Here is a 22,177-nt window from a genome sequence, read left to right as displayed (position 1 = left end):
GCGTGAGAGTGGTAAGTTTGGAGGGCAAATTTATGGAGCAAAGACAGACAGGACTGTGTCCACAGCAACATCAAGAAACAGGTTGTGTCTGCAGGGGCCAGGGACTGAGAGGGGCTGTAGTGGCTGCACTGAGCTCCGTGGTGGAGCACAACCTGTCCACGCTAGGGAGGCTCTAGCGGATCTACAGCTGACCTACAGCACCATGAGGGGAGAATGGAACAAAAGGAAAGCAAAAGACGAGCTCTTTCCAGGACATGAAAGGAAACCTCAAACCTGGAAAGATCCATCTTGAGGAGCAATCCCTAGGGTAAAAATGACCCCAAAGAGAAAGTCTTCCAAAGGTGCCTCAGCTATGGTGACATCCGAGTGGCAGGTGATAAGAGCAGAGGAGAAGTGAAGTGGAAACTGTGCTGGGCCCAGCCAACTTTCAGAAGCCAGGCTGTGAACAAGATGGAGCTCACCCAGAGCCTGCCTCTGCCTCCCCAGGGCTGGGATTAAAGGAGTGCGCCACCACTGCCCAGCTTGCGAGATTACCGCAGCCTATTATGTTTTAATATTTATTTATTTATTTATTACGTAGACAATATTCTGTGTGTATGCCTGAAGGCCAGAAGAGGGCACCAGACTTCATTACAGATGGTTGTGAGCCACCATATGGTTGCTGGGAATTGAACTCAGGACCTTCGAAAGAGAGGCAATGCTCTTAACCTCTGAGCCATTATCTCTCCAGCACCCCATAGCCTATTCTTTTTTTTTTTTTTAAATATTTATTTATTATGTATAGAGTATTCTCTCTGTGTGTATCCTGCAGGCCAGAAGAGGGCACCAGACCTCATTACAGATGGCTGTGAGCCACCATGTGGTTGCTGGGAATTGAACTCAGGACTTGTGGAAGAGCAGGCAATGCTCTTAACCTCTGAGCCATCATCTCTCCAGCACCACACAGCCTATTTTTAAGAGTAAAAACTTTCTCCGTCGGTCTTCGGACTTCTCTTTCCTAACATCTAAGGTTGGAGGCCTGAAGTTTCAAATGTACACCCTGGGGAAAAAATTTCCTTTAAACTCCTTAACTTTATCAACTCCTCCTCTCTAGTCCATTTGTTCCAGATATCAAACCATCTACACACTGTGCCGCCAACTGGCCAGCTCCAGATTCCCTCAGAATCTGCATCTGCAGGGCTCCTAAGGATCTTGCTCCAGGCAATCCAGACTCTGCAAATGCTACAACTAGGCCTGTACTTCCCAAACCCCAGAAAGTCCTGCACAGCCTGGACAGCAACTGAAACTGCCCGCCTGCACTTCCTGGCCTTGGCTAGCATGCCAGCACTCTGTGCCCCCATCTATGCCCCAATGTGAGCAGGAAGTAATCACAGATCCCTCCTTACCACTTTTCAGTAACTTTATACAAAGGGCGTGTTTCTGGCTCCTGCTCCAGCAGAGCAGGTATTTAGGGATTTGCTCAATCAACCCCCAGGGGCACTAGTTGGAAGAGAGGACAAACAATGCCCACGAGGGACCTGCATACGTGCCAGTGGTGGGTGTTTCTGTGGCTGGCCGTGTGAAGCTCTGCACACCTTTCCAGCACCACTCGCATGGAAAAGCTGCTCTCAGTGCCAGCTGTGATTTTTCTCCCTTCCCAAACAGATACAGCTTTGTCTGTAGCTGCACTGCCCCATAACAGGGAGACTGTTTTTGCTGGTTGCTTAACTAACCTCCAGGGTTCCTCGCCCTAAACAAGAGGCTGAGGGAAAAATAACTATAGTTTCTAAAAACAAAACAAAACAAAAAGACAAAGACAAAACCCACAAACTGTCGAGCCTCTTCAGAAACACATCACCCTTCACTCTGCATCTCAGCAGCATACCGTAGGGTTTGAGGGGTGTTGAAGTTAGGCCGAGACTCTGACACACGCTCCTCTTCCTCTGGGCCATCTTCTTCCATATTGGAGAATCCCATTTCATCCTGGAACTGTGAGCAAAAGAAAAGGAGGGTTTTCTCAAGGGAACACTCCCTATGTAAGTCTCTCTAGCGATACCAAGAATAAATAAAACTAGAGAACTTAGGAGCTTTAATAATGTTGGGATTCAAAAGAGACCCTATGTGGGGAGTAGGATCCCGGGTTAAAAGACCACTTGTTCTTGCATAGGACCCAGATTCAATTCCAGCACCAACACGGCAGCACCGACCATCTGCCACCGGAGTCAGGCAATCCAACGCCCTCTTCTGACCTCACAGGTACCAGGCATGTGGTGCACAGACAGACATTTCACATTAAGAAATGATACGTCCCACTGCTCTCAAGACGCAGTCTTGTGTATGCTGTATAAACTGGACATGCAGGACCCACAAAAATAGAACTGTTATAGTTGTCTAAAAAAGGTGAGACGGTCCTCCAGAGTTCCTGCTTCGTGGAAGAGTCTGTCAGACATTCTACAGGATGCAGAAAACAAAAACAAAAACAAAAACAGATCTTCAGATTTCCTGCTTAATGGAAAGTCTGCTGGATATTATGGGCCTGGAGGCTAAAAATAAAAGCCCACGACGTTACAGAAAAACTCTGGGTTACTGTCCAGGCTGCGAGATGTCTCTGTCAATTCTAGAGTTTTGGAAGTTGCTTACAATGCACTTCCCATTTCTTAGGTAATATTATATCCTTCTGGGGTCTTTGATAAAGTTAAAAAATAGATAGTAATAATTATAGTTTTCCTTAGTTGTAATAAAAGATAAAGTAGATATAAAGTAGCTGTACTTCTTCCTTGATACTTGTTTTGTCATATGTAATCTTGCTACATTAAAGTTAAAACCATCCTTTTTATTTAGACAAAAAAGGAGAGGTGATGTGGGAAGTGATTTATACTGTGAATATATTTTATTGGCATTGGTTAATAAAGAAGCAGCTTTCAGGAAATAGCATAACAGAGTAAAGCCAGGTTACAAGAGATCTAGAGAGAGAGTAGGCGGAGTCAGACAGAGGCCATGTAGCCACCGCCCAGAGGAGACAGCCAGCCAGAAACTTTACCCTACTGCCACGTGGCGACACACAGATTAATAAAAATGGGTTAATTCAAGATGTAAGAGCTACCTAGGGATAAGCTCAAATACTGGCCAAACCGTATTGTAAATAATATAGTTTCTGTGTGACTATTTTGGGGCTGGGCAGCGGGGAACAAACGAGCAGCCTCTAGCAATAGCCCTCTACCCACCACACAACCAACACACTCCTCAATTGCTTTTCAAATTGGGTCTGTCGTGAGCTCAAGGGACCAGCTTCTCTGCACACCAGAGCTGGGATTACAGACACACACTAGCACATGGGCTTTTATGTGAGTTCCGGGATTCTCATACCCAGTTCCTCATGTAAACATATAACCAACACAGCCATCTCCCCAATGCCCAGAATTGTCCCCTTTTTTTAAGATTTATTTTTCTTTTCGTGTCTACGTGTGTGTGTGAGTGAGAGAGGTGAGGGTGTTGGATCTTCTGAAGCTACATTCACAGTGATTGTCCTGGGAACTGAACTTGGATCCTCTGGAAAAGCAGCAAGTACTCATAAATGCTTAGTCATCTTTCCATCGCCTCCAGACATCCAACCTATCTTTAAAAGACAGATTTACCTGCCCTTTGGAATCACCCACACCAGTCTCTATGGAGTATAAACTGTGCTGGGCTAAACAAACCCCAGCTTCAAATGAAAAATAACCTAAACCCAAGAGACAGGTTACGGAAGAAGTCTCTACGATCAGAGTTCAAATGACAGTTTGCAACAACAGCTCAGGAACAGCACGTGGAAACCATTTAGCGCATGAAGATAATCAAGAGCACGCCACTCAGAATTTCCCTGCGTCGTCTCCTTGCCGGCTCTGACACAGGCAGACCTTTCTGCTGAAGAGAAAATCCTTAAGATCAAAGGACAGAGCTTACTAAAGAATTTCACCAAGCTACTCACTCAAAAATCGTTACTCACCGTTTCAAACAGCTCTTCCATCAGCCCGTTTACTTCTTTTTCTGTGAAAGGACAAAGAAGTATGTTGGCAGAACTTAGTCTTATTCTGTAGCAAGGAAGACCTCCAGGGTGATACCATAGCTGGTTCTTCCAAGGCGCCTGAGCAAATGCTCACATTCCTCCTTCAAGCAGCATCTCAAAGGCAGTTATGAAACTCCAACCTGCTTCACTTCCTCTTCAAGATGCTTGAGATACACCCATCTCTTTCTATCCCCTTATTAAGCTCAAGGCTGCAGAGACCACACCCACATTCATTTTGGTATTCAAAGTATAATACAACCCTCGCCAAATAGCAAATGCCAAACACAGGACCACAGCATCTACAATAGCAACTTTCTGCATATGTGTTACATTTAAACACTTACAGAAATAAACAAATGAAAATCCATTGTCTACATTTGAATGAACCGTAGACTTCCAATACACCTCCAGAGTAAACAAAGACATGTGGAAAAGACAATAACGAACAAACTGACTTACTAGTGATTCTCACGGCCCTGTCAGTACGGAAATCCTCTGTGTCTGGTTCATCAAGGTCTTCCAGGAAGTTATATTCTGGATCATCGTCATCATCTGCCTCATCTGGGGGGGAATACGTTAGACACTTTCTGTTTTCTTTCCTTTAAGTTTCTCAAGACAGGGTTATCACTGTGTAACTGTTGTGGCTGTCCTGGAAGTCGCTCTGTGGACCAGGCTGGCCTCGAGCTCATGGAGCTCCAACTGCCTCTGCCTCCAGAGAACCGGGATCAAAGGAACGCCCCAGCACAAACTCTGCCTACTTTTTTCCCAGACAAGGTCTCTAAGTCTCTGTCTCTCTCTCTCTGTGAATGTGTGTGCTTGCATGTCTATGTTTCTTGCTCTCACTTCCTTTGGTTTTTTGAGACAGGGTTTCTCTGTGGCTCTGGAGTCTGTCCTGGAACTAGTTCTTGTAGATCAGGCTGGCCTCAAACTCACAGAGATCCGCCTGCCCCTGCCTTCTAAGAGCTAGGATTAAAGGTGTGCACCACCACCGCCCAGCTTCCTTGTTTTTTTTCCTAAATTAGGCAATTGTGGGCATGGACCACAGTCCCACCATGCCCAGAACGCACCCTTGACCCTACACGTCTGGAAAGAGAAGAGTTACAGAATCTTTCCACACAGCACATACATTAGTTTTTATTTTATTGACTTATTTACGTACATGCATGTGTGGAAGCCTTGGCATGTATGGGAGCTTGAAAGAGAACGGCCACCCTGCCTCACAGATCTGAATGATCGGGTCCCACTTGCTGCAACTCTTTCCAAGAAGGCTTAGGGGCTGTGGCCTCACTGTAGCCAGTGTGTCCCTTTAAGGGTGAGCTTTAAGGTTTCAAAAGGTACCCCAGGCCCAGTCTTCTGCTTCCAATTTTCACGTAAGATATTAGCTCTCCAATATTAACCCTGTGCAGTGCCTGCCTGATCACCACCATTTCTGCCACGATGGCCACAGACTCACCATCTACAACTGTGAAACCAAAGTCCAATTAAAGGCTTTCTTTCCTAAGTTGCCTTGGTCATGGTCTCGTCAGAGCAATAGAACAGTGACTTTGACAGCATGCATCTGGGGCTCAGAGAACAACTTGTAGAAGATGGTTCTCTCCTATGACCATGGGAGGTATAGGGACAGAACTGGGGTTATTGCCGGGCGGTGGTGGCGCACGCCTTTAATCCCAGCACTCAGGAGGCAGAGGCAGGTGGATCTTTGTGAGTTCGAGGCCAGCCTGGTCTACAAGAGCTAGTTCCAGGACAGGTTCCAAAAGCTACAGAGAAACCCTGTCTCGGAAAACCAAAAAAAAAAAGAACTGGGGTTATTGGGCTTGGCAGTGATCATCTCTACACAGAGCCATCTCAATGACCTTTGCTTTATTGCCTTCTTTTCTTTGAGACCAGGTCATATTAAGTTACCCACGCCAACCTAGAAGTTACTACGTGGCCCTGGCTAGCTCCCAGGTTAGGATCCTCCTTATATTACAGGCCTGTGTCAAAAACACCCCACCTTCCCCGGCTTTTAGGTGTCATTCTCCAATACTTTGTAACTGTTACTTTCCACAGCTGACTTGTTCTCCTGCCTGCTCCCTCCTCTCAGCTAGGCTCCAGCTCCTCCAAACAACACTCAATGTCCACATGCGTCCAACAGGTAAGTCTGCCGTATGACCCACTTCAGTGTCATAGAAACGACACTTCCTTCCTGCTTCTAAAGTATTTTTTATTGTGTATATGTATGTGTATGTGTGGGGTGCCAAGTGCTAACTACATACATGTTTTCCCACTGAGCTGTAGAATCTCAGCCTCTAGTCTCTTTCTTTTCTTTGAGACAAGTGTCGCTATGTTCCCCAGGCTAGCCTCATGTCTTAGAGCACCGGCCTGTCTCAACTTCCCCAGCAGCTGAAGCAGAAGTCTAAGCCAGCACGCCTAGCAACAAACCCACTATTAGTGCTTCCAGTCTGTAACGAGTCTCTACCCCAACTGAGCAACTCATAGCTGCAAACAAACCACTCACCCTCGTTCTCCACATCATCATTTAAGAGGCCCCCCAGCCACACCTTCCAGTCCTCATCATCAGCTGTATTTGGGTCATACATATCTGGGGTGATATCTGGAGCCTCAAGTTCAGCTTCGAGTTGGCCCAGAGGAACATCTTTCAGGGGCATCTTAGACCGAGTCCGGAATGCAATGAGACTATCCTCCATCGGCTGGACAAAGTAGAAAGAAAAAGCACCCAGAAGGTCAAAGTCATGCTTCCAAATTCTCCACACTCCACAACAAACACTCCTTAAAAATCTACTTGTCTCAAGACACTGTAGGTCACTGTCATCCCAGCTGTGTACGGTGGCCCACACTCTTAATCACAGCACTTGGGAGGTGGGGACAGGCAGATCTCTGTGTGTTCAAAGCCAAGCTAGTCAACATAATGAGATCCAGTACAGCCGGCTCTGTATCGTGAGACCCCGCCTCAATAAACAAAAAGAAGCAAACAAAATCCATAACAATGTGGATTTTCTTTCTTCAAAATCTACTTTAATTTCTTGTAGATTTTATTTTTTCAAATAATTTTCTATCTTTTTTATTAAATATTTAAGTTTCTCTACAGAGGAGACTGTCAGCATAGTGCCTGCCCCACTAGAACAAATTATGCAGTCAACTTTCCCGATGTTAGGGAATCTCAGGGGTCAGCACATCAGGTGTACAATAACGAGCTGTGCCCCGAAGAAACAACCTGTGTGGTCGTGGGTTCTCCCCTGACAGGTAAATATGTTTATTTCATTTTGTTTTTATTTATTTCTTATGGACTGGAAATATGGAACAGGGGCTAAGACCACTAGCTGCTCACAAACAACTATAGTGAGATCTGATGCCCCCGTCAGGCCTGCAGGTACACTTGCAGATAGAACACTCATATATATGTAAAACAAAAATTTAAAGAAAAGATTTATTTTTCATTTTATGAATGTGTGTTTATGTGTTACCTGTTATATGTGCAGCACATGTGCGCAACGCCCACAGAAAACAGAGTTGGATATTCTGCAACTGAAGTTACAGGTGGTTTAAGCCACAGCGTGGGTCTGGGGACCAAACACAGGTCCTCCATGCATCAACACTATAACTGCTCAGCCTTCTGCCCCATCCAGTTATGGGTTTTAAAATGAACATTTCAAGAACAGTTATAAGAGTTTAAAAATATACGTATATATTTTATAATACATTCACGTTTTTAATGGGTATAATTAATTACATTTTAATATATTCACAAAATCATGTGATATAACCAATTCCACAATAACTTCATTATCCACATAAGAGATCCAATAATCTATGTTCCGTGGATATGGATTTCCTACGTACTGGACATTTTAGATAAGGGCATTACACAGAGTCCATTCAGACTGTTTCAGGGTGCTCACATACATAATGTGTGATGTGTGCAAAGTTCATCCCTGCAGTTTCCCAGCACCTGTCAGTACTTCTTTTTACTGACCAGTAGCAATCAGCCTTATGGACATACCATAATTTCTTTTCTCAGCAATTCAGAGTCACGATGCTTACCTGAAAAGAATCCATGCAGACAGGACTCGAAGCCAGCTCCTCATCTACTGCATTTAACTTCTCCATGAAAGCACTATCCCTGGTCTGCTTTGGTTTGGGAGGAGGTGGGGGCCCCATGGGCACTACTTCAGCACTGATGTGCCTAAGAGCAGGTGTGGGGACTTTCTCAACCTGATCAAAAAGGATGCTGTATTAGGATAGATGGATGGATGGGAGGAAGGGACGGAGGGATGGAGGGAGGGAGGGAGGGAAGCAGGGAGGGAGGTAAGACAGGAAGGAAGAAGGAATAACAGGAAGGTGGCCTCTTTCCTCTTTTGTAGATGGAGACAGGTGAATGGTCAACTCAACAACACATGCTCTGACTAGTTAGGTCTCATTCTATCTCAGTGAGAGAAACGGAACACTACTTGGCTTTCAAGACAGCACTCTAAGCAAGGGTTGCATACACTTGACCCCTAATGAGAACTTAGAAAACTTCTGTGACCAAGACTAGGTCTCAGTCATCTCTTAGCTGTGCATTCTCCCGAGAACTCTGAAAAGGTGGCAGCCCACAATGATATTACCAACGGTAAACCAGCCACTTCTCACACGTATGTCTAAAGTCTCTCTTGTCTGACGCCGGGTTACCTCTGACAACATGCCACTCTCCTCATCTGTCTCAGCCACTTCAGACGACGCTTGCAGTCTGGATCTCTTCACTCCACGTGGAGACGAAGCCGTGCTTTCAACATCACTTTCCAATAAGCTCTAAAACAAACCCAGTGCACGCTCACGTGTGTGCCCCAACCTCAGTGCGCAGCACGAAATGCCACATCAGAATGAATCACAAAACACCAGTCACTGGGATCTGGGCTGCCAGGATGGCACAGCAGATGACTAGGTGTATGCAACCAAGCCTGATGACCTGACATCCACTCCCAAGACCCATATGGTGGAAGGCAAGAATCAACTCTTACCAGGATCTCCACAAGCAAACTGTGGCATGCACACACGAACACCCACCCACACAGATATATATATGTACATACATACAAGTGCAAATATATAACATGTAAAATAATTATATCATAGAAAGAATACATCCAGTATATGCAATAAATATATACATTGTAGAAAGAAAATGGATTTTCAATGACTTAATATCCTAAAGAGGAAAAGATGGAAGGGACCATATCTGCAGCCTCATCTTCATCATAAACTGTCAAAGGGTAAAGGATTAACAAAACACAGAAGGAAAAAAGAAGACTTCTTTTGAAAAGCGTTACTAACCAAGCAATGGTGCCAAACACCTTTATCCCCAACACTCCAGTGGCAGAAGCAGGAGGATGTCTAAGAGTTTGAAGCTAGCCTGACCCAAAGCAGCCATGGCTACATACTGAGACCTTTTCTCAAAAACTCAAATAGAAAAGATAAAGTTCATGAACAAGGAAAATTAAACAAGACCATATAGAGGTATATATTTAGGTAACAGAACTACAAAGAAAAATAGCAAAAAAACTATCAAGACATCAGGGTTCCAGGGTACACTTGTCTGCTGATACCTTTGGTTTTTTCCAGTTTTTCGAGACACGGTTTTGCTGTGTTAACAGCCCTGGCTGTCATGAAACTTTCTCTGTAGACCAGGCTAAAAATTGAAGTCACAGAGATTCACTTGTCTCTGCCTTCTGAGTGCTGAAATTAAAGGCGTGGGACCTGGCGTCTGCTGGTTTCTAAGAAAGAGTCTAGAACAAGCTGTGTAGTTGAGGATAAACTTGAACTCCTATCCCTCCTACCTGTATTTCCTAAATGCTGAGATTACAGCACATCTTTGTGTTGTATGTGTTACTTTTATAATGTAAGCTTAAATGTATAAGGAGTTTGAAGAGCAGAAGAATTCCTACCAGCTAAGACATCATTAGAAAAGAGAACATTTCTCAATCATGTCTAAAGAATGGGTGACAAAACTAAGTCACCAAAGCCCGTCTTTATCAAGCCCAATTTTTTTCTGCAGTAACAATGAACACTCACAAACCTCTTCTGCTGTTTCATCTTCCTCTTCCTCATCTGGCTGGTACTCTTCATCTGAGGAGTCATCTTCTTCAAGGTGAATGTCCACGAACTGTGGTGGCTGCTTCAATAGGAACACAGGAGAACAGGGGTGGGGGGGCTCAGCAGCTAGAGGCACAAACCCAATGACCAAGTTCAATCCTCAAGACCAGGATGGTAAAAGGAAAGAGCCAATTCTCACATGCTATGATAGTTGCTCCCACCACTCACCATGCAAAAACAAGTAAACATAAAATAACACAGAGAAAGAATTGGAACAGGGCTGGAGACTAGAAATCTCAGAGGAGAACGCATGCTCACCATGCATAGGGTTCTGGGCTCCAACAGCAGCAGAGGACAGATGGAATGGAGGGATAGAAGAGAGGAAGGGAGGGAAAGAGGGAGGGAAAGAAGAGAGGGAGGGAGACAGGGAGGGAGACAGGGAAGGAGGGAGAGAGGGAGGGAAAGAAGAGAGTGAGGGAGGGAGGGAAAGAAGAGAGTGAGGAAGGGAGGGAAAGAAGAGAGAGAGGGAGGGAGGGAGGGAGGGAGGGAGGGAGGGAGACAGAGAGGGAGGGAGGAAGGGAAAGACGAGAGGAAGGGAAAGACGAGAGGGAGGGAAAGAAGAGAGAGAGGGAGGGAAGGAGGGAGGGAGGGAGGGAGGGAGGGAAGGAAGAGAGAGAGGGAGGGAGGGAAAGAAGAGAGGGAGGGAGGGAGGGAGGGAAAGAAGAGAGGGAGGGAGGGAGGGACGGAAAGAAGAGAGGGAGGGAAAGAGGGAGGGAAAGAAGAGAGGGAGAGAGGGAGGGAAGGAGGGAGGGAGGGAAAGAAGAGAGGGAGGGAGGGAGGGAAGGAGGGAAGGAGGGAGGGAGGCAGAGAGGGAGGGAAAGAGAGGGAGAGAGGGAGGGAGGGAGGGAGGGAAGGAGGGAGGGAGGCAGAGAGGGAGGGAAAGAGGGAGAGAGGGAGGGAAGGAGGGAGGAAGGGAAAGAAGAGAAGGAGGGAAAGAAGAGAGGGAGGGAGGGAAAGAGGGAGGGAGGCAGAGAGGAGGGAAAGAGGGAGGGAAAGAAGAGAGGGAAGGAGGGAAGGAGGGAGGGAGGGAGGGAGGGAGGGAAAGAAAAGAGGGAGGGAAAGAAGAGAGGGAGGGAAGGAAAGAGGGAGGGAGGCAGAGAGGGAGGGAAAGAGGGAGGGAAGGTGGGGAGGGAGCGAGTGAAAGCACAAGTCACACATTGGGAGAGAAAGTAAAGATATCTAGGAGGAGAAAGAATTCTCTGAGTCTAATGTGCCTTCACATTAAACAACACAGGCAGGTCTGTATGCTTCCATGAGGTGCAGCCGAGGTACAATGGAATGGAAAAACCCAAACCTGTAACAAAAAAAGAAGCCTGCCCAAACAAAAACAACCCCCCCCCCAGCATGTCTAAAAGTAGTGACTACAAAGGAAGTAGTAGCTTTCAAAACTGATGACGTATTTTGGGAAAAGAGTAACAATGACTTCTGCATTTACCTTAATTTCACCGGCTTTCTTAATTGGTGAAATATTCCACGTTGGAATTACCTATGAAAAAGAATATCAGTAATAACATGTAACTGCTTTTCCTTTTCTGATAAGCAGAAAGACCCACACAGAACTTAGCAGCTACCGTGGTCTACAGGCCTCACTATATTGGTGAGGCTTATGATCCCAGCACTGGCAGGACTGAGAGAGGAACCTGGGCTACACAGTAAATTCCAGGTCAGTTTGGGTCATAGTGTGTGACCCTGCCTCGACCAAGCCACCACCATCATCAGTAACAACTACATTATACAGAAAAGGAAAACAAAGCAGTAGCCCAGGGTGTAACCTGCTTGTGCTTGATTCATGCCAGGGCACAGCACGAAAATCTGGGCAGTGTGGCTCATACTTGTAATCCCATGTATATTAGGTAAGCATTCTCACTCTGAGCTAGGAGTCCCAGCCCACACATAATGATTTCAAAAACAAAACCCAGCCGGGCGGTGGTGGCGCACGCCTTTAATCCCAGCACTTGGGAGGCAGAGGCAGGCAGATCTCTGTGAGTTCGAGACCAGCCTGGTCTACAAGAGCTAGTTCCAGGACAGGCTCCAAAACCACAGAGAAACCCTGCCTCGAAAAAAAAAAAAAAAAAAAAAAAAACCCAGACCAAAATTGTGCACATTTTTCTTCTCTATGAATAACCGCAAACAGGCTTCTATTCCCCAGGATAAAGAGAAACTCAGAACACATACCACTCCTTTCTCCACCACTTCCTTCAGTTTAGAGCGGGTCATCTTAGGCTCCTAAGAAGGGAGAGAAAGAGAGAGAGAAAGAAAGAAAGTAGCCAATAAAATTACAATGTGATTTTCCCAGTCTGAGGTGTGTCATGTTGTTTACAAACTGCTACATGACTTCCCACATTGGAAAGTTTCTATGGCATGGAAAGAGTGACAAGAGGCTACTCACAAACAGTGGCATGTCTTCTGTCTCACTGATGGCAGCTTTCATCATGGCTACAACATGTTCATTTGTGATTACTTCCTGGAGGAGAGAAATGAAACCTCACTTTATGCCACAAAAGATTTGTCACCTGAACAATATTCATCTCTATGTAAGTGTCACTAGACCTTTGTGGAGAATAAACAGAAGTTAGATCTTCAATAATAGCTTCAAACTGAGCTCAAGAAAACATCTAAAAATAAAGAAGGCAGAAGCAAGCCTTTAAACAATGTTGCAGCAAGTGGTCCCATTCAGTTCCTGTTACTGGGACAGAAATATGCAGACACAGGTATGACATAGAGGAGAATTACATAAAGGCATTTGTGTTTTTTAATCTTGCCTGTTCTGCTTGCCTAGCAAATACTCTGCTAGCTCTCAAGGCATTCTTCACACGTGTAAAGCACTACCAACTACTATGGATGTTTTTCCGACTAGGAATCTTATTGACCAAATCAGTGGAAGGAGGTGCAGGTAGTTCATCTTCTCAATACCTGTTCAGACTCCTCACTAGTGGTGAGTGCAAAGAGAAAACTATCCTTAGATGTAAAACATTTTGTCACACTTAACCAACAAAATCGCCAATTCGTATAGCAGGACTCAGGGGACTTACAGGTCTGCTTATTTCTTCTCAATGGGAAGTTTCTAGGCTGACTGCATAGCTGCCCACGGCTACTCACGTGCAGGATGTTCCGTACATTGACTGCAGTCAGATTGTGCTGCTTAGCACCATCCTCTAAGGTCCGATCGAGCATGTCATCCAGTTTCAGGTCATGAGCCATCGTCCCTTGTTCTTGACTTTTTCCATCTCGTTTCCTCTTGGTGCCCTTTTTGGTTTTTTTCCTTTGATCACTTTCTTCACTCTCTTGTTCTTCTGAAAACGAACCAAGAACGTCACAGACTCTCCAGAACAACTTCTCTAGGAACTCCGTCCCAAACCAACAGTGGAAGGAAACCAACCTGCCTGCTGTCTGACTTTGAGAGCCACACACATTGATGTGACAATGATGGTTTATTACAGCCTTGGTAACATTTTACAGAACTAGTCATAATAGCTAACACTTAGCTGGGCATGGTAGGGAACACCTTCAATGCCATCACTTGCAGGGGCGGCGGGGGGGGGGGGGGGGGGGGCATAGACAGGTGTACCTCTGAGATCAAAGCCAGCCTTTTCTACAGAGTGAGTTCCTGAACATGTAGAAATAAATAGCAAGACCTTGTCTTGAAAAAACAGAACAAAAATTGCCAGAGGACACTAAAAGTTTACAACAGGTGGCAACTAGTATTTAACAAGTAGACCTCCCAGATGAGTCAAACTTTCTGACGGGAAATCCACTTGGGAAGTCCGTGGAGTCACTGACTATAAATGACTATTTGTCTCTATCTGTAATTTTTCTCATGTGCCACTAAAAACAGCTATGTGTATTCTAGCCACTGCTTGCATGTTTTTTTATGAAAATATTCCATATATTGGGCATACATATAGCTATGCATGGTCATGGAGATGATTTCTGCTTAACTATATAATTCTGATGAATAGAAATAATAATACTAGGATATCTGATTTTCCCTAGAGAGGAATTTATTAATTCAATTTCCCAGGTGTTTATTGCATATTTGGGAATAAGGCTTGAAGCAACTTTAGTAAAGATAACTTTCTCAGCAATGGGTTTTCTTTTTTTTTTTTTTTTTTTTTTTTTTTTTTTTTGGTTTTTAGAGGCAGGGTTTCTCTGCGGCTTTGGAGCCTGTCCTGGAACTGCCTGCCGCTGCCTCCCGAGTGCTGGGATTAAAGGCGTGCTGGGATTAAAGGCGTGCTGGGATTAAAGGCGTGCGCCACCAACGCCCGGCTGCAATGGGTTTTCTATACATACTCTGCATGATCAAGGACCAGCAAACTAACTGCCCTGAATTTCAATGTCACTTTCTGTCTGGGAATCCTGACCACTTGAAGATACGTGCACAGCCAACAGCCAAGCCATTCTCACTGGTCAGTCACTGGGAACTACCTAGGTGGAGAAATACCGGTTCTGCTTTTTTTTTTTTTTTTTTGGTTTTTTTGACACACTATTTCTCTGTGTAGCTTTAGAGTCAGTCCTGGTACTTGTTCTGAAGCCCACAATGGCCTTGAACTCACAGAGATCCACCTTTCTCTGCCAACCAAGTGCTGGGATTAAAGGTAAGCGCTACCACCACCTGACCCTGTTTCTTACCGTTCACTCAAGCATTACTGTGACTCTCAGAATGTGCTTTATGTTTGTCCAGAGGTTTTGGCTGTGAGAAGCAGCAGGAAAGATGTACAGACATTATGAGAGAAATGTGAGAGGGGTGTGTGCGTGCGTGTGTGTTGGTAGGAAGATTCAGCTGAATGTACAAAGAGAAGTACAAGGGAGGAGTGGAGAGATGAGAGAGATGTGACTATGTAAAGAAGTGTGAGCCAGGTGGTGGTGGCACACGCCTTTAATCCCAGCACTCTGGAGGCAGAGTCAGGTGGATCTCTGTGAGTTAGAGGCCAATCTGGTCTACAAGAGCTAGTTCCAAGACAAGATTCAAAGCTACAGAGAAACTCTGTCTCAAAAAAAAAAAAAAAAAAAATGCGAAGTTGCATAGCTGTATGGAGAACGTAACTGTGAAAATAAATGTAACCGTGGCTCTGTAGAAAACAGATGTAACTGGGGAAAGATACCAAACTGTAGAGATGTATGTACAGAAAGAGACAGAACTGTAGGTAGAGATGTATCTATGTAAAGAGGTTGCCAAGAGACAAAGTAAAAGACAAGGTCACCATCAGGAAAGCATGTGTTCATTCCCTTTTTTCTTAAGTCACCATCAGAAAGCATGTGTTTCCTTGTTACACTCAGAAAAAAGTCTAATCTTCATAGACAAAAATATTCGAGATACAGTAATAAAGAAAGTTACCTTCAGAACATGGGACCCTTTTCCTAAAGACCCTAAGATAAAAATTCCTGTCTACTTTGAAGGTTTCCTTAATGCAACTCTGGGTGCATTCCTGGGAGCTAGCATCTCCAGGCTGCACATTTAAGTAAAACCAAAGCCTAGAAAGCCAGCCGCTGAAAGAGCTCAAAGACTGGAACAAGGCAGAGCTGGGGTTGTAGCTCAAGTCAGAGCATTCCCAGAATACAGGAGGCCCTAAGCAGGATCCTCAGCACTGCAAAGAAACAGGCTGCTGGAAACTGAGCAGGGCTGGATGGACACTACAACAGCATCCTGTTGCTGAACCTCACCTGCAGTTCAAACCCTGACTTCTACTCACAAAATTTCTCCCTGACTACTCATATGATTAACAGAGAAACTTTACCTTATAACTAGGTGGCATATGGCAGAATAAATAAAAACAATTTAAAAGAAGAGAGAAAACAAAAATGGTATACAATATAATTTTAAATACTTGTTATTGCTGGGAGGTGGTGGCAGAAGCAGAGGCAGGTGGATCTCTGTGAGTTCGAGGCCAGCCTAGTCTACAGAGCTAGTTCCAGGAAAGGCTCCAAAGCCACAGAGAAACCCTGTCTCAAAAAACAAAAAACAAAAAAAGTTGTTATTATGAGTGATCTCAGTTATACAACACACACCCCACTGAGGATCAAATCCAGGGTCATGAAAATGTGAAGATCCCCTACTATTCACCTGTATGTCACATATTCCCCGGGGCTTCTTAAAGTGCCTCACTCTATAATCTGGTTTCAAATTCACATATGGTAATCAAAACCTTAAGTATGTATATTTCAGAAATTACTGAAAACTAAAAATAAATAAAATTCACCCCATCAAGTATAATAGCATGTTGGGGGATTGTAGCTGGCTGGTAGAGGTGGCAGGCTCCACTGGCCTAGCAGATTATCTCAATCCAGCAGCAACAGGGAGCTCCCGCACTCCAGCAGAACTTCCTGCCTCTCTACCTGCCCTTCTCTGGACAGTGTCACTGGAACTGGAGGACTGACCTTATCTAAAAGCTGTCTCTAGTCCAGAGGGCTGATTCATCTTTAGCTTGACCATTGACACAGATCCCTGCTAAGAAGCCTTGTGCTAGGAGCTCTGCTGTAAGAACTGACTGCCGTGTACAAAGGCTTGTGACAGGAGTGTGCTGTTAATGCAAATAAAGGTTTGCTCTGAGGCAACCCAGTCCCATGTATTCTTTATAATCTGGAAGGAAATGGAGCTGATTAAGGGCTGAGAAGATGGCACAGAGGTTTAAACCACTGGCTGCTCTTCATAAGGTGATGAGTTCAATCCCAGAAACCACATGCTATCTCATAACCATCTATAATGAGATCTGGTGCACTGTTCTGGCATGTAGCTATACATGCTGAAAGAACACTGCATGTAAAATAAATAAAACTTTAAAAAAAAAAAAAAACATTTGGCTGGTTCACAGAAACTTGCCTCAAGGAGAGCAGTCTCTCTTTATGCTCACCCGCAGCATTCAAAGCTTTCTGTTGTTCCATCTTTGCACTCTGGGACTGAAGGCCAACACAGGCACAACATGGAGTTACCATAATCTTAGAACTCAGAAGGTAGAGGCAGAAGCTATTAGTTGAAGGACAGACAAGACTAAACAGTGAATTCCAGACCACCCTGAGCTACAGCAGGAAAAACTTATCTCTACAGCATGATTAATAAAAACTGAGAGGGGCTGTGCAGTGGTGGTGCACGCCTTTAATCCCAGCACTCGGGAGGCAGAGGCAGGTGGATCTCTATGAATTCGAGACCAGCCTGGTCTACAAGAGCTAATTCCAGGACAGGCTTGAAAGCTACAGAAAAACCCTGTCATGAAAAACAAAAACAAAAACAAACCTATATATATATGTGTGTGTGTGTGTGTGTGTGTGTGTGTGTGTGTATACACACACATATATATCAAAACAAAAACAAAACATATATACACACACACAAATATATCAAAACAAAAACAAAATATATATACACACACACACACACACACACACACAAATTAAGTACCACAAGATCTCTCTAAAATGCAAAAGAAATTTTATCAAAACAGAAATTAACAGGAGGCCAGGGATGTGACTCAGTTAGAGTACCTGCCTAGGATGTACGAACCCTTAGACCAATCTCCGACACTGCAAACAAAGTAAGAGATGGTGTTAACTTTCCTTACCTATTTATTACAAGGGCTACGACTGGAAATAATACAAAGGCCCAGTATGAAAATTAATGCTCTTTACAACTAAAACCTAACCTGCCACATGGAGTGACCTTTTCCTAATTCTTCCGAGATGCTGTGTCGCCATCCTTCTCTATTTGTGTATCTAAACTTTACCTAGCCCCGTGTCCATGCCAGCACTCTGCCAGACCACAACCTTCAGGCCCTTCAGTTCAAAGGGTTCTCCATCTCTGGAAAGCCTGTCCCAATGTTCAAAACACGACCTTCCTTTAAGCCGCTGCCCCCTCCACAATTAGCAGAGTAGTCCTAGCTCATCTCACCAGATATGCAGAATAGAGCTTCAGAGAGAAAAGGGGAGTGAGGGCTGACAGATGACTCAAAGGGTAAGAGCACTGACTGCTCTTCCAGAGGTCCTGAGTTCAAAGCTCACCAACCACATGGTGGCTCACAACATTCTATAATGAGATATGGTGCCCTCTTCTGGCCCACAAGGATACATCCAGGCAGAGGCTGTATACACAATTAATAAATAAATCATTAAAAAGGGGGGGAGGGGAGACAGATGGCTCAGAAATAAAGACCACTTGTAGCTCGTGCAGAGAACCCAGGTTTGATGCTCAGCACGCACTTGGCAGCTCACAACCATCCCTAATGTCAGTTCCAAAGGCTCTGATAACCTCCTCTGGCCTCCACAGTCACCAGGCATGCACATGGTACATATATACCCATTCAAGAGAAACAAAAATAGGGCTGGAGAAATGGCTCAGAGGTTAAGAGGATTGCCTCCCCTTCCAAAGGTCCTGAGTTCAATTCCCAGCAACCACATGGTGGCTCACAACCATCTGTAATGGGGTCTGGTGCCCTCTTCTGGCCTGTAGCATACACACAGACAGAATATTGTATACATAATAAATAAATAAATAAATATTTTTTAAAAAAAGAGAAACAAAAATAACATCAAATTTTTAAATGGGGAGGGGGTAGCTAGAAGAGAAAACAGAGAATTGGAGAGGAAAAGACCATCTTGACCCAGTCCAAAAGGGCACTGCTCGTGCTAAATGACCCGAACAGCCCTAGTGGCAAGACCACACCACAGCAATCCCCTCCATGAACATCTCTCTGTAAAGGTGCCACAGAGACCAGAGACAAGCCAGGGGTGGCGGTGCACACCTTTAACCCCAGCAACTGGGAGGCAGAGGCAGGTAGGTCTCTCTGAGATAGGGCCCAGCCTGGTCTCCATAGTGAGTTCCAGGACAGCCAGGGCTGTGTAGAGAAAAGGAAAAGAAAACAACAAAGTGGCACAGGTTACATATCTGTCCCTTATCTGAAAAGCCTGGGTCCAATACGAAGACGTACATTCATGAGATATCCTAGAGATAGGACCCAAGCTTAAGCATACCAACTCATTTATTTCTCATACACAGCCTTTCTATCATCTGAAGACAGTCTTACACAATATTTGAAGAAGGCCAGCATTCTGACACAGCCCCTCACGTGAGGTCAGGTGTGGGATTTTCTACTTAAAGCATCATGGTTGTACTCCAAGAGTAAAGGGTGGAGCATTTTGGAATTTAGAACTTCAGAGTGACTCAATCTAAACGGGCAAGGAAAAAGCAACCGAGACCTCTCACCCTTACCTCCTTCTGCCTTGACTTCTCCCCCAGGCTCTCCTAATAAAGGAGGCTCCTCAATGACAGGATGATCTCCTCGGTCTTCTCTGGTAACCTGCCCAGGCTGGAAGACAATTTTCTTTGCTTTCCTTGAGGCCGTGGCCTGGAGTCTCCCTTTATCGAGGTATACAGTAAGGGAATGAGAAGACTCCACAGAAGGAAGGGTGATTTCCTGAGAGATGGCCACATCAATGGCTTCCAGAACCGGTAAGTTTCCACGCTGGGTGAGCATCTTAGAGCTGAGAGACGGATCCTCCATGCTGAGCTGACTCTCTCCATCACGCACGGAATGCACCTCGGGGCACCCTGAACTCTCCTGACGCTGACCCCAGGACGGTGACTCTGACCCCAAGTCTTTAAGCCGGCCGGGTTCGGGCTTCGCAGCTGACTCCAGGTCTAAGTCGTCAGGCTGCTGCACAGACTCTGTCACTGCAGCTCTTCTCCTTTTACAGGGCACCATTTTAGAAGCTCCACTTCTGGTCCATCCTGAAAAGATACAAGGCAAGTCCTTGTCACCTCAGTAGGACTAACAGTAATGACATCTGCTCAGCTATCATTTCACGATCCCCAGGTTCAATCATGAACCTTCACATCAAATGCCTAGGATTTTTAGGGAGGATGAGAAACTGATGACAGGAGCGCAGCTCAAGCTCCCTCCTGAATAGTATGGAGTACTATTAGTGGAACACTATTATGGAACAGTGTTACCTCAATCTCTTAAACTCTAGACCTCAGGCCTGTATGATGGTGCAGGCCTCTATCCCTAGCCTAGGAAGAGAGGAAGGTGGATCTCTATGAGTTCAAAGCCAGCCAGGTCCACCACTAAGTTCCGGGCCAGCCTGGAATGGTCACCTGCACTCACATTAAATATCCACAGACAGACGTGTAATCCAAAAATAAAAAGTAAGCCAGGCGGTGATGGCGCACGCCTTTAATCCCAGCACTCCGGAGGCAGAGGCAGGTGGATCTCGGTGAGTTCGAGGGTAGCCTGGTCTAGAAGAACTAGTTCCAGAACAGGCTCCAAAGCTACAGAGAAACTCTGTCTCAAAAACGAAAACAAACAAACAAACAAAAAAACCCACAAAAATAAAAAGTAAATCTTACAGTATCACATATCACTTCTGCAATATCTCTGTGTTCCTCCACAAGAACTATGAACTCAGTGAGGAAAGGATAGCCTTAACTGGTGTCTCCAGTATCCAGCAATATGCGGGTACTATAGTCACTCAGCGACCATTCACTGCAGAGATGAATGAGAGTGGGCTTCAACAATGCTGTGCTGAAAATCCGACCAAGCATCGAGCGTTTACACAGGTACTGGAGGGTGGCTTCCAACAGCGATCTATCCCAAGACCTTGAACTTGTGACCCTGCTGACAACACTGACAACATTCGAGTGTGCATCCAGAGCTTTCTGCAGGCCAAGCGAGCACTCTACCACCTGAGTACACGCCCAGCCTCTGGTTGCACCCTTCTACGCAGAAACACTCACTTTCATAAGTAGGTCCAAGAACAGAATAAGCGTCACTGGCAACCTTCAAGCCTGAAAGACCACTCAACAGTGGTAGAGGAGCCTGGCACGCTTACAACCAATGTTCGCGCTGACTCCGAGTTTGATCTGAAAAGCTAACCTTAAGCCTCCGCAGTTCACCTTTTCTAGGGCATTAAAGGAGGCCCTCACCATAAAAGCCCTGGTTCTTATCTCGGTAAACCTCAAGTAAGACAAGATTCTTTGATCCTGTCACGGAGGGCGGTAAACGAGTAAGGAGAGGAGTGGGAATCACCTAGGCGATTCCTTTACTTCACAGATGACTGCGTGAGCTTCAGGGGAGGGAGAGCAGAAAGGAAGCGGGGAGAAGGGAGCAGCCGGGCGCTGTTGCGCTGTTCGGTCAGAACTGTGCGGGGATCGAGCCAAGCAAGCGCTTCAAACAAAGGCAGCTCCAAGAGTCCGCTCCTTGGAGGCCAGGAGGAAAACCAACAGGTTGAAGAAGGAACGCTAATCCGGGAGCCGCCCCCCAGGGGGGTGGGAACCGTCCAGGAGAAACATTACAGAGGGAGTCCTAGCTGCGGTCTCCTTGGCGCTCAGCACTAACCCGACTCCGCACCACCGCTCACACCGCTGCTACCCAATTCCCTGCAGCGCCGCGCACCTCAACCCGGGCAGCCGCCCCGGAGTCCCACGTCAACCTGCCTCTTCCTGCCCCACCATACACTACCCAGTACCCTCAGACGCCGGCCCGATCCCGCGGAAACTCCGCTTCTGCACCAGCGGAAGTAAGGCAACGGCGCTGCCTTACGTGCGCGCCCCGGAGGCGCGGAAACTGGGCGTCAAGGAGCATGCGCACAATTATAGGCGCCATCTTGTTTTAGGGCCTCGTGAAGCCGCAGGACTAAGACGTCAGTTGAGGGAAAAAGTAACAGAACACATGATAGATGAATGTGAAATAGACAATGGTAAGTAGGCAGGCAGGCACGCACACACGCACGCAGGTAACAGGCAGGCCGGCTGGCAGGCAGGTACGTAGGTAGGAAGGAAGGAGGAGGGAGGGAGGGAGGAAATAAAAGATGTAGTTTGGTAGAGTGCTCGCCTTGCCTGCTGGAAGCTATTGAGTTTGAATGCCAACGCTATATAAGCCCAGTTTGGTGGTGCACACCTGTAATGGCAACACTCGGAACGTGGAGGCAGGAAGATCAAGAGTTCAGAGCTATTCTCAGCACAAACTTCTCTGACTTGTCTAAATAAAAGCATGAAAGGCACTTCCCTGCCAGGCTTAGTGGTGCATGCCTTTAATCCCA

The 22,177-nt window shown here is 45.7% G+C and overlaps 1 protein-coding gene and 1 non-coding gene across 18 annotated transcripts in view; both read right to left on the bottom strand.

The window, feature by feature from the left end:
- Gon4l (gon-4 like) overlaps positions 1–21,645 on the bottom strand; it is a 51,972-nt gene extending 30,327 nt beyond the window's left edge. For 8 of the 17 annotated variants that reach the window (XM_041655279.1, XM_041655276.1, XM_041655280.1 and 5 more), the window contains exons 1-13: positions 21,166–21,611; positions 19,350–19,868; positions 13,253–13,446; positions 12,543–12,617; positions 12,329–12,379; positions 11,589–11,639; positions 10,077–10,175; positions 8,693–8,812; positions 8,066–8,236; positions 6,522–6,714; positions 4,484–4,585; positions 3,965–4,005; positions 1,865–1,968 (exon numbers count right to left, since the gene is read on the bottom strand). In XM_041655279.1, the coding sequence (XP_041511213.1) occupies positions 1,865–1,968; positions 3,965–4,005; positions 4,484–4,585; positions 6,522–6,714; positions 8,066–8,236; positions 8,693–8,812; positions 10,077–10,175; positions 11,589–11,639; positions 12,329–12,379; positions 12,543–12,617; positions 13,253–13,446; positions 19,350–19,842 (1,694 nt within the window). In that variant the 5' untranslated portion in view covers positions 19,843–19,868; positions 21,166–21,611. Of the gene's footprint in view, positions 1–1,864; positions 1,969–3,964; positions 4,006–4,483; positions 4,586–6,521; positions 6,715–7,488; positions 7,550–8,065; positions 8,237–8,692; positions 8,813–10,076; positions 10,176–11,588; positions 11,640–12,328; positions 12,380–12,542; positions 12,618–13,252; positions 13,447–19,349; positions 19,869–20,873; positions 21,068–21,165 lie in introns of those variants that run through there. The other 9 variants (XM_041655272.1, XM_041655281.1, XM_041655283.1 and 6 more) reach the window with 7 other exon arrangements.
- On the bottom strand, positions 7,114–7,275 carry LOC121451170. The gene has a single exon (XR_005974698.1). It is a non-coding gene; the product is annotated as a U1 spliceosomal RNA (small nuclear RNA).
- Positions 21,646–22,177: the final 532 nt, after the last annotated feature.

The sequence above is a fragment of the Microtus oregoni genome, unplaced genomic scaffold (genome assembly GCF_018167655.1).
Source record: "Microtus oregoni isolate MIOR12 unplaced genomic scaffold, Mior012 000007F_ref0000211, whole genome shotgun sequence".
Lineage (NCBI taxonomy): Eukaryota > Metazoa > Chordata > Mammalia > Rodentia > Cricetidae > Microtus > Microtus oregoni.
This window is presented reverse-complemented; position numbering and strand designations above follow the sequence as displayed.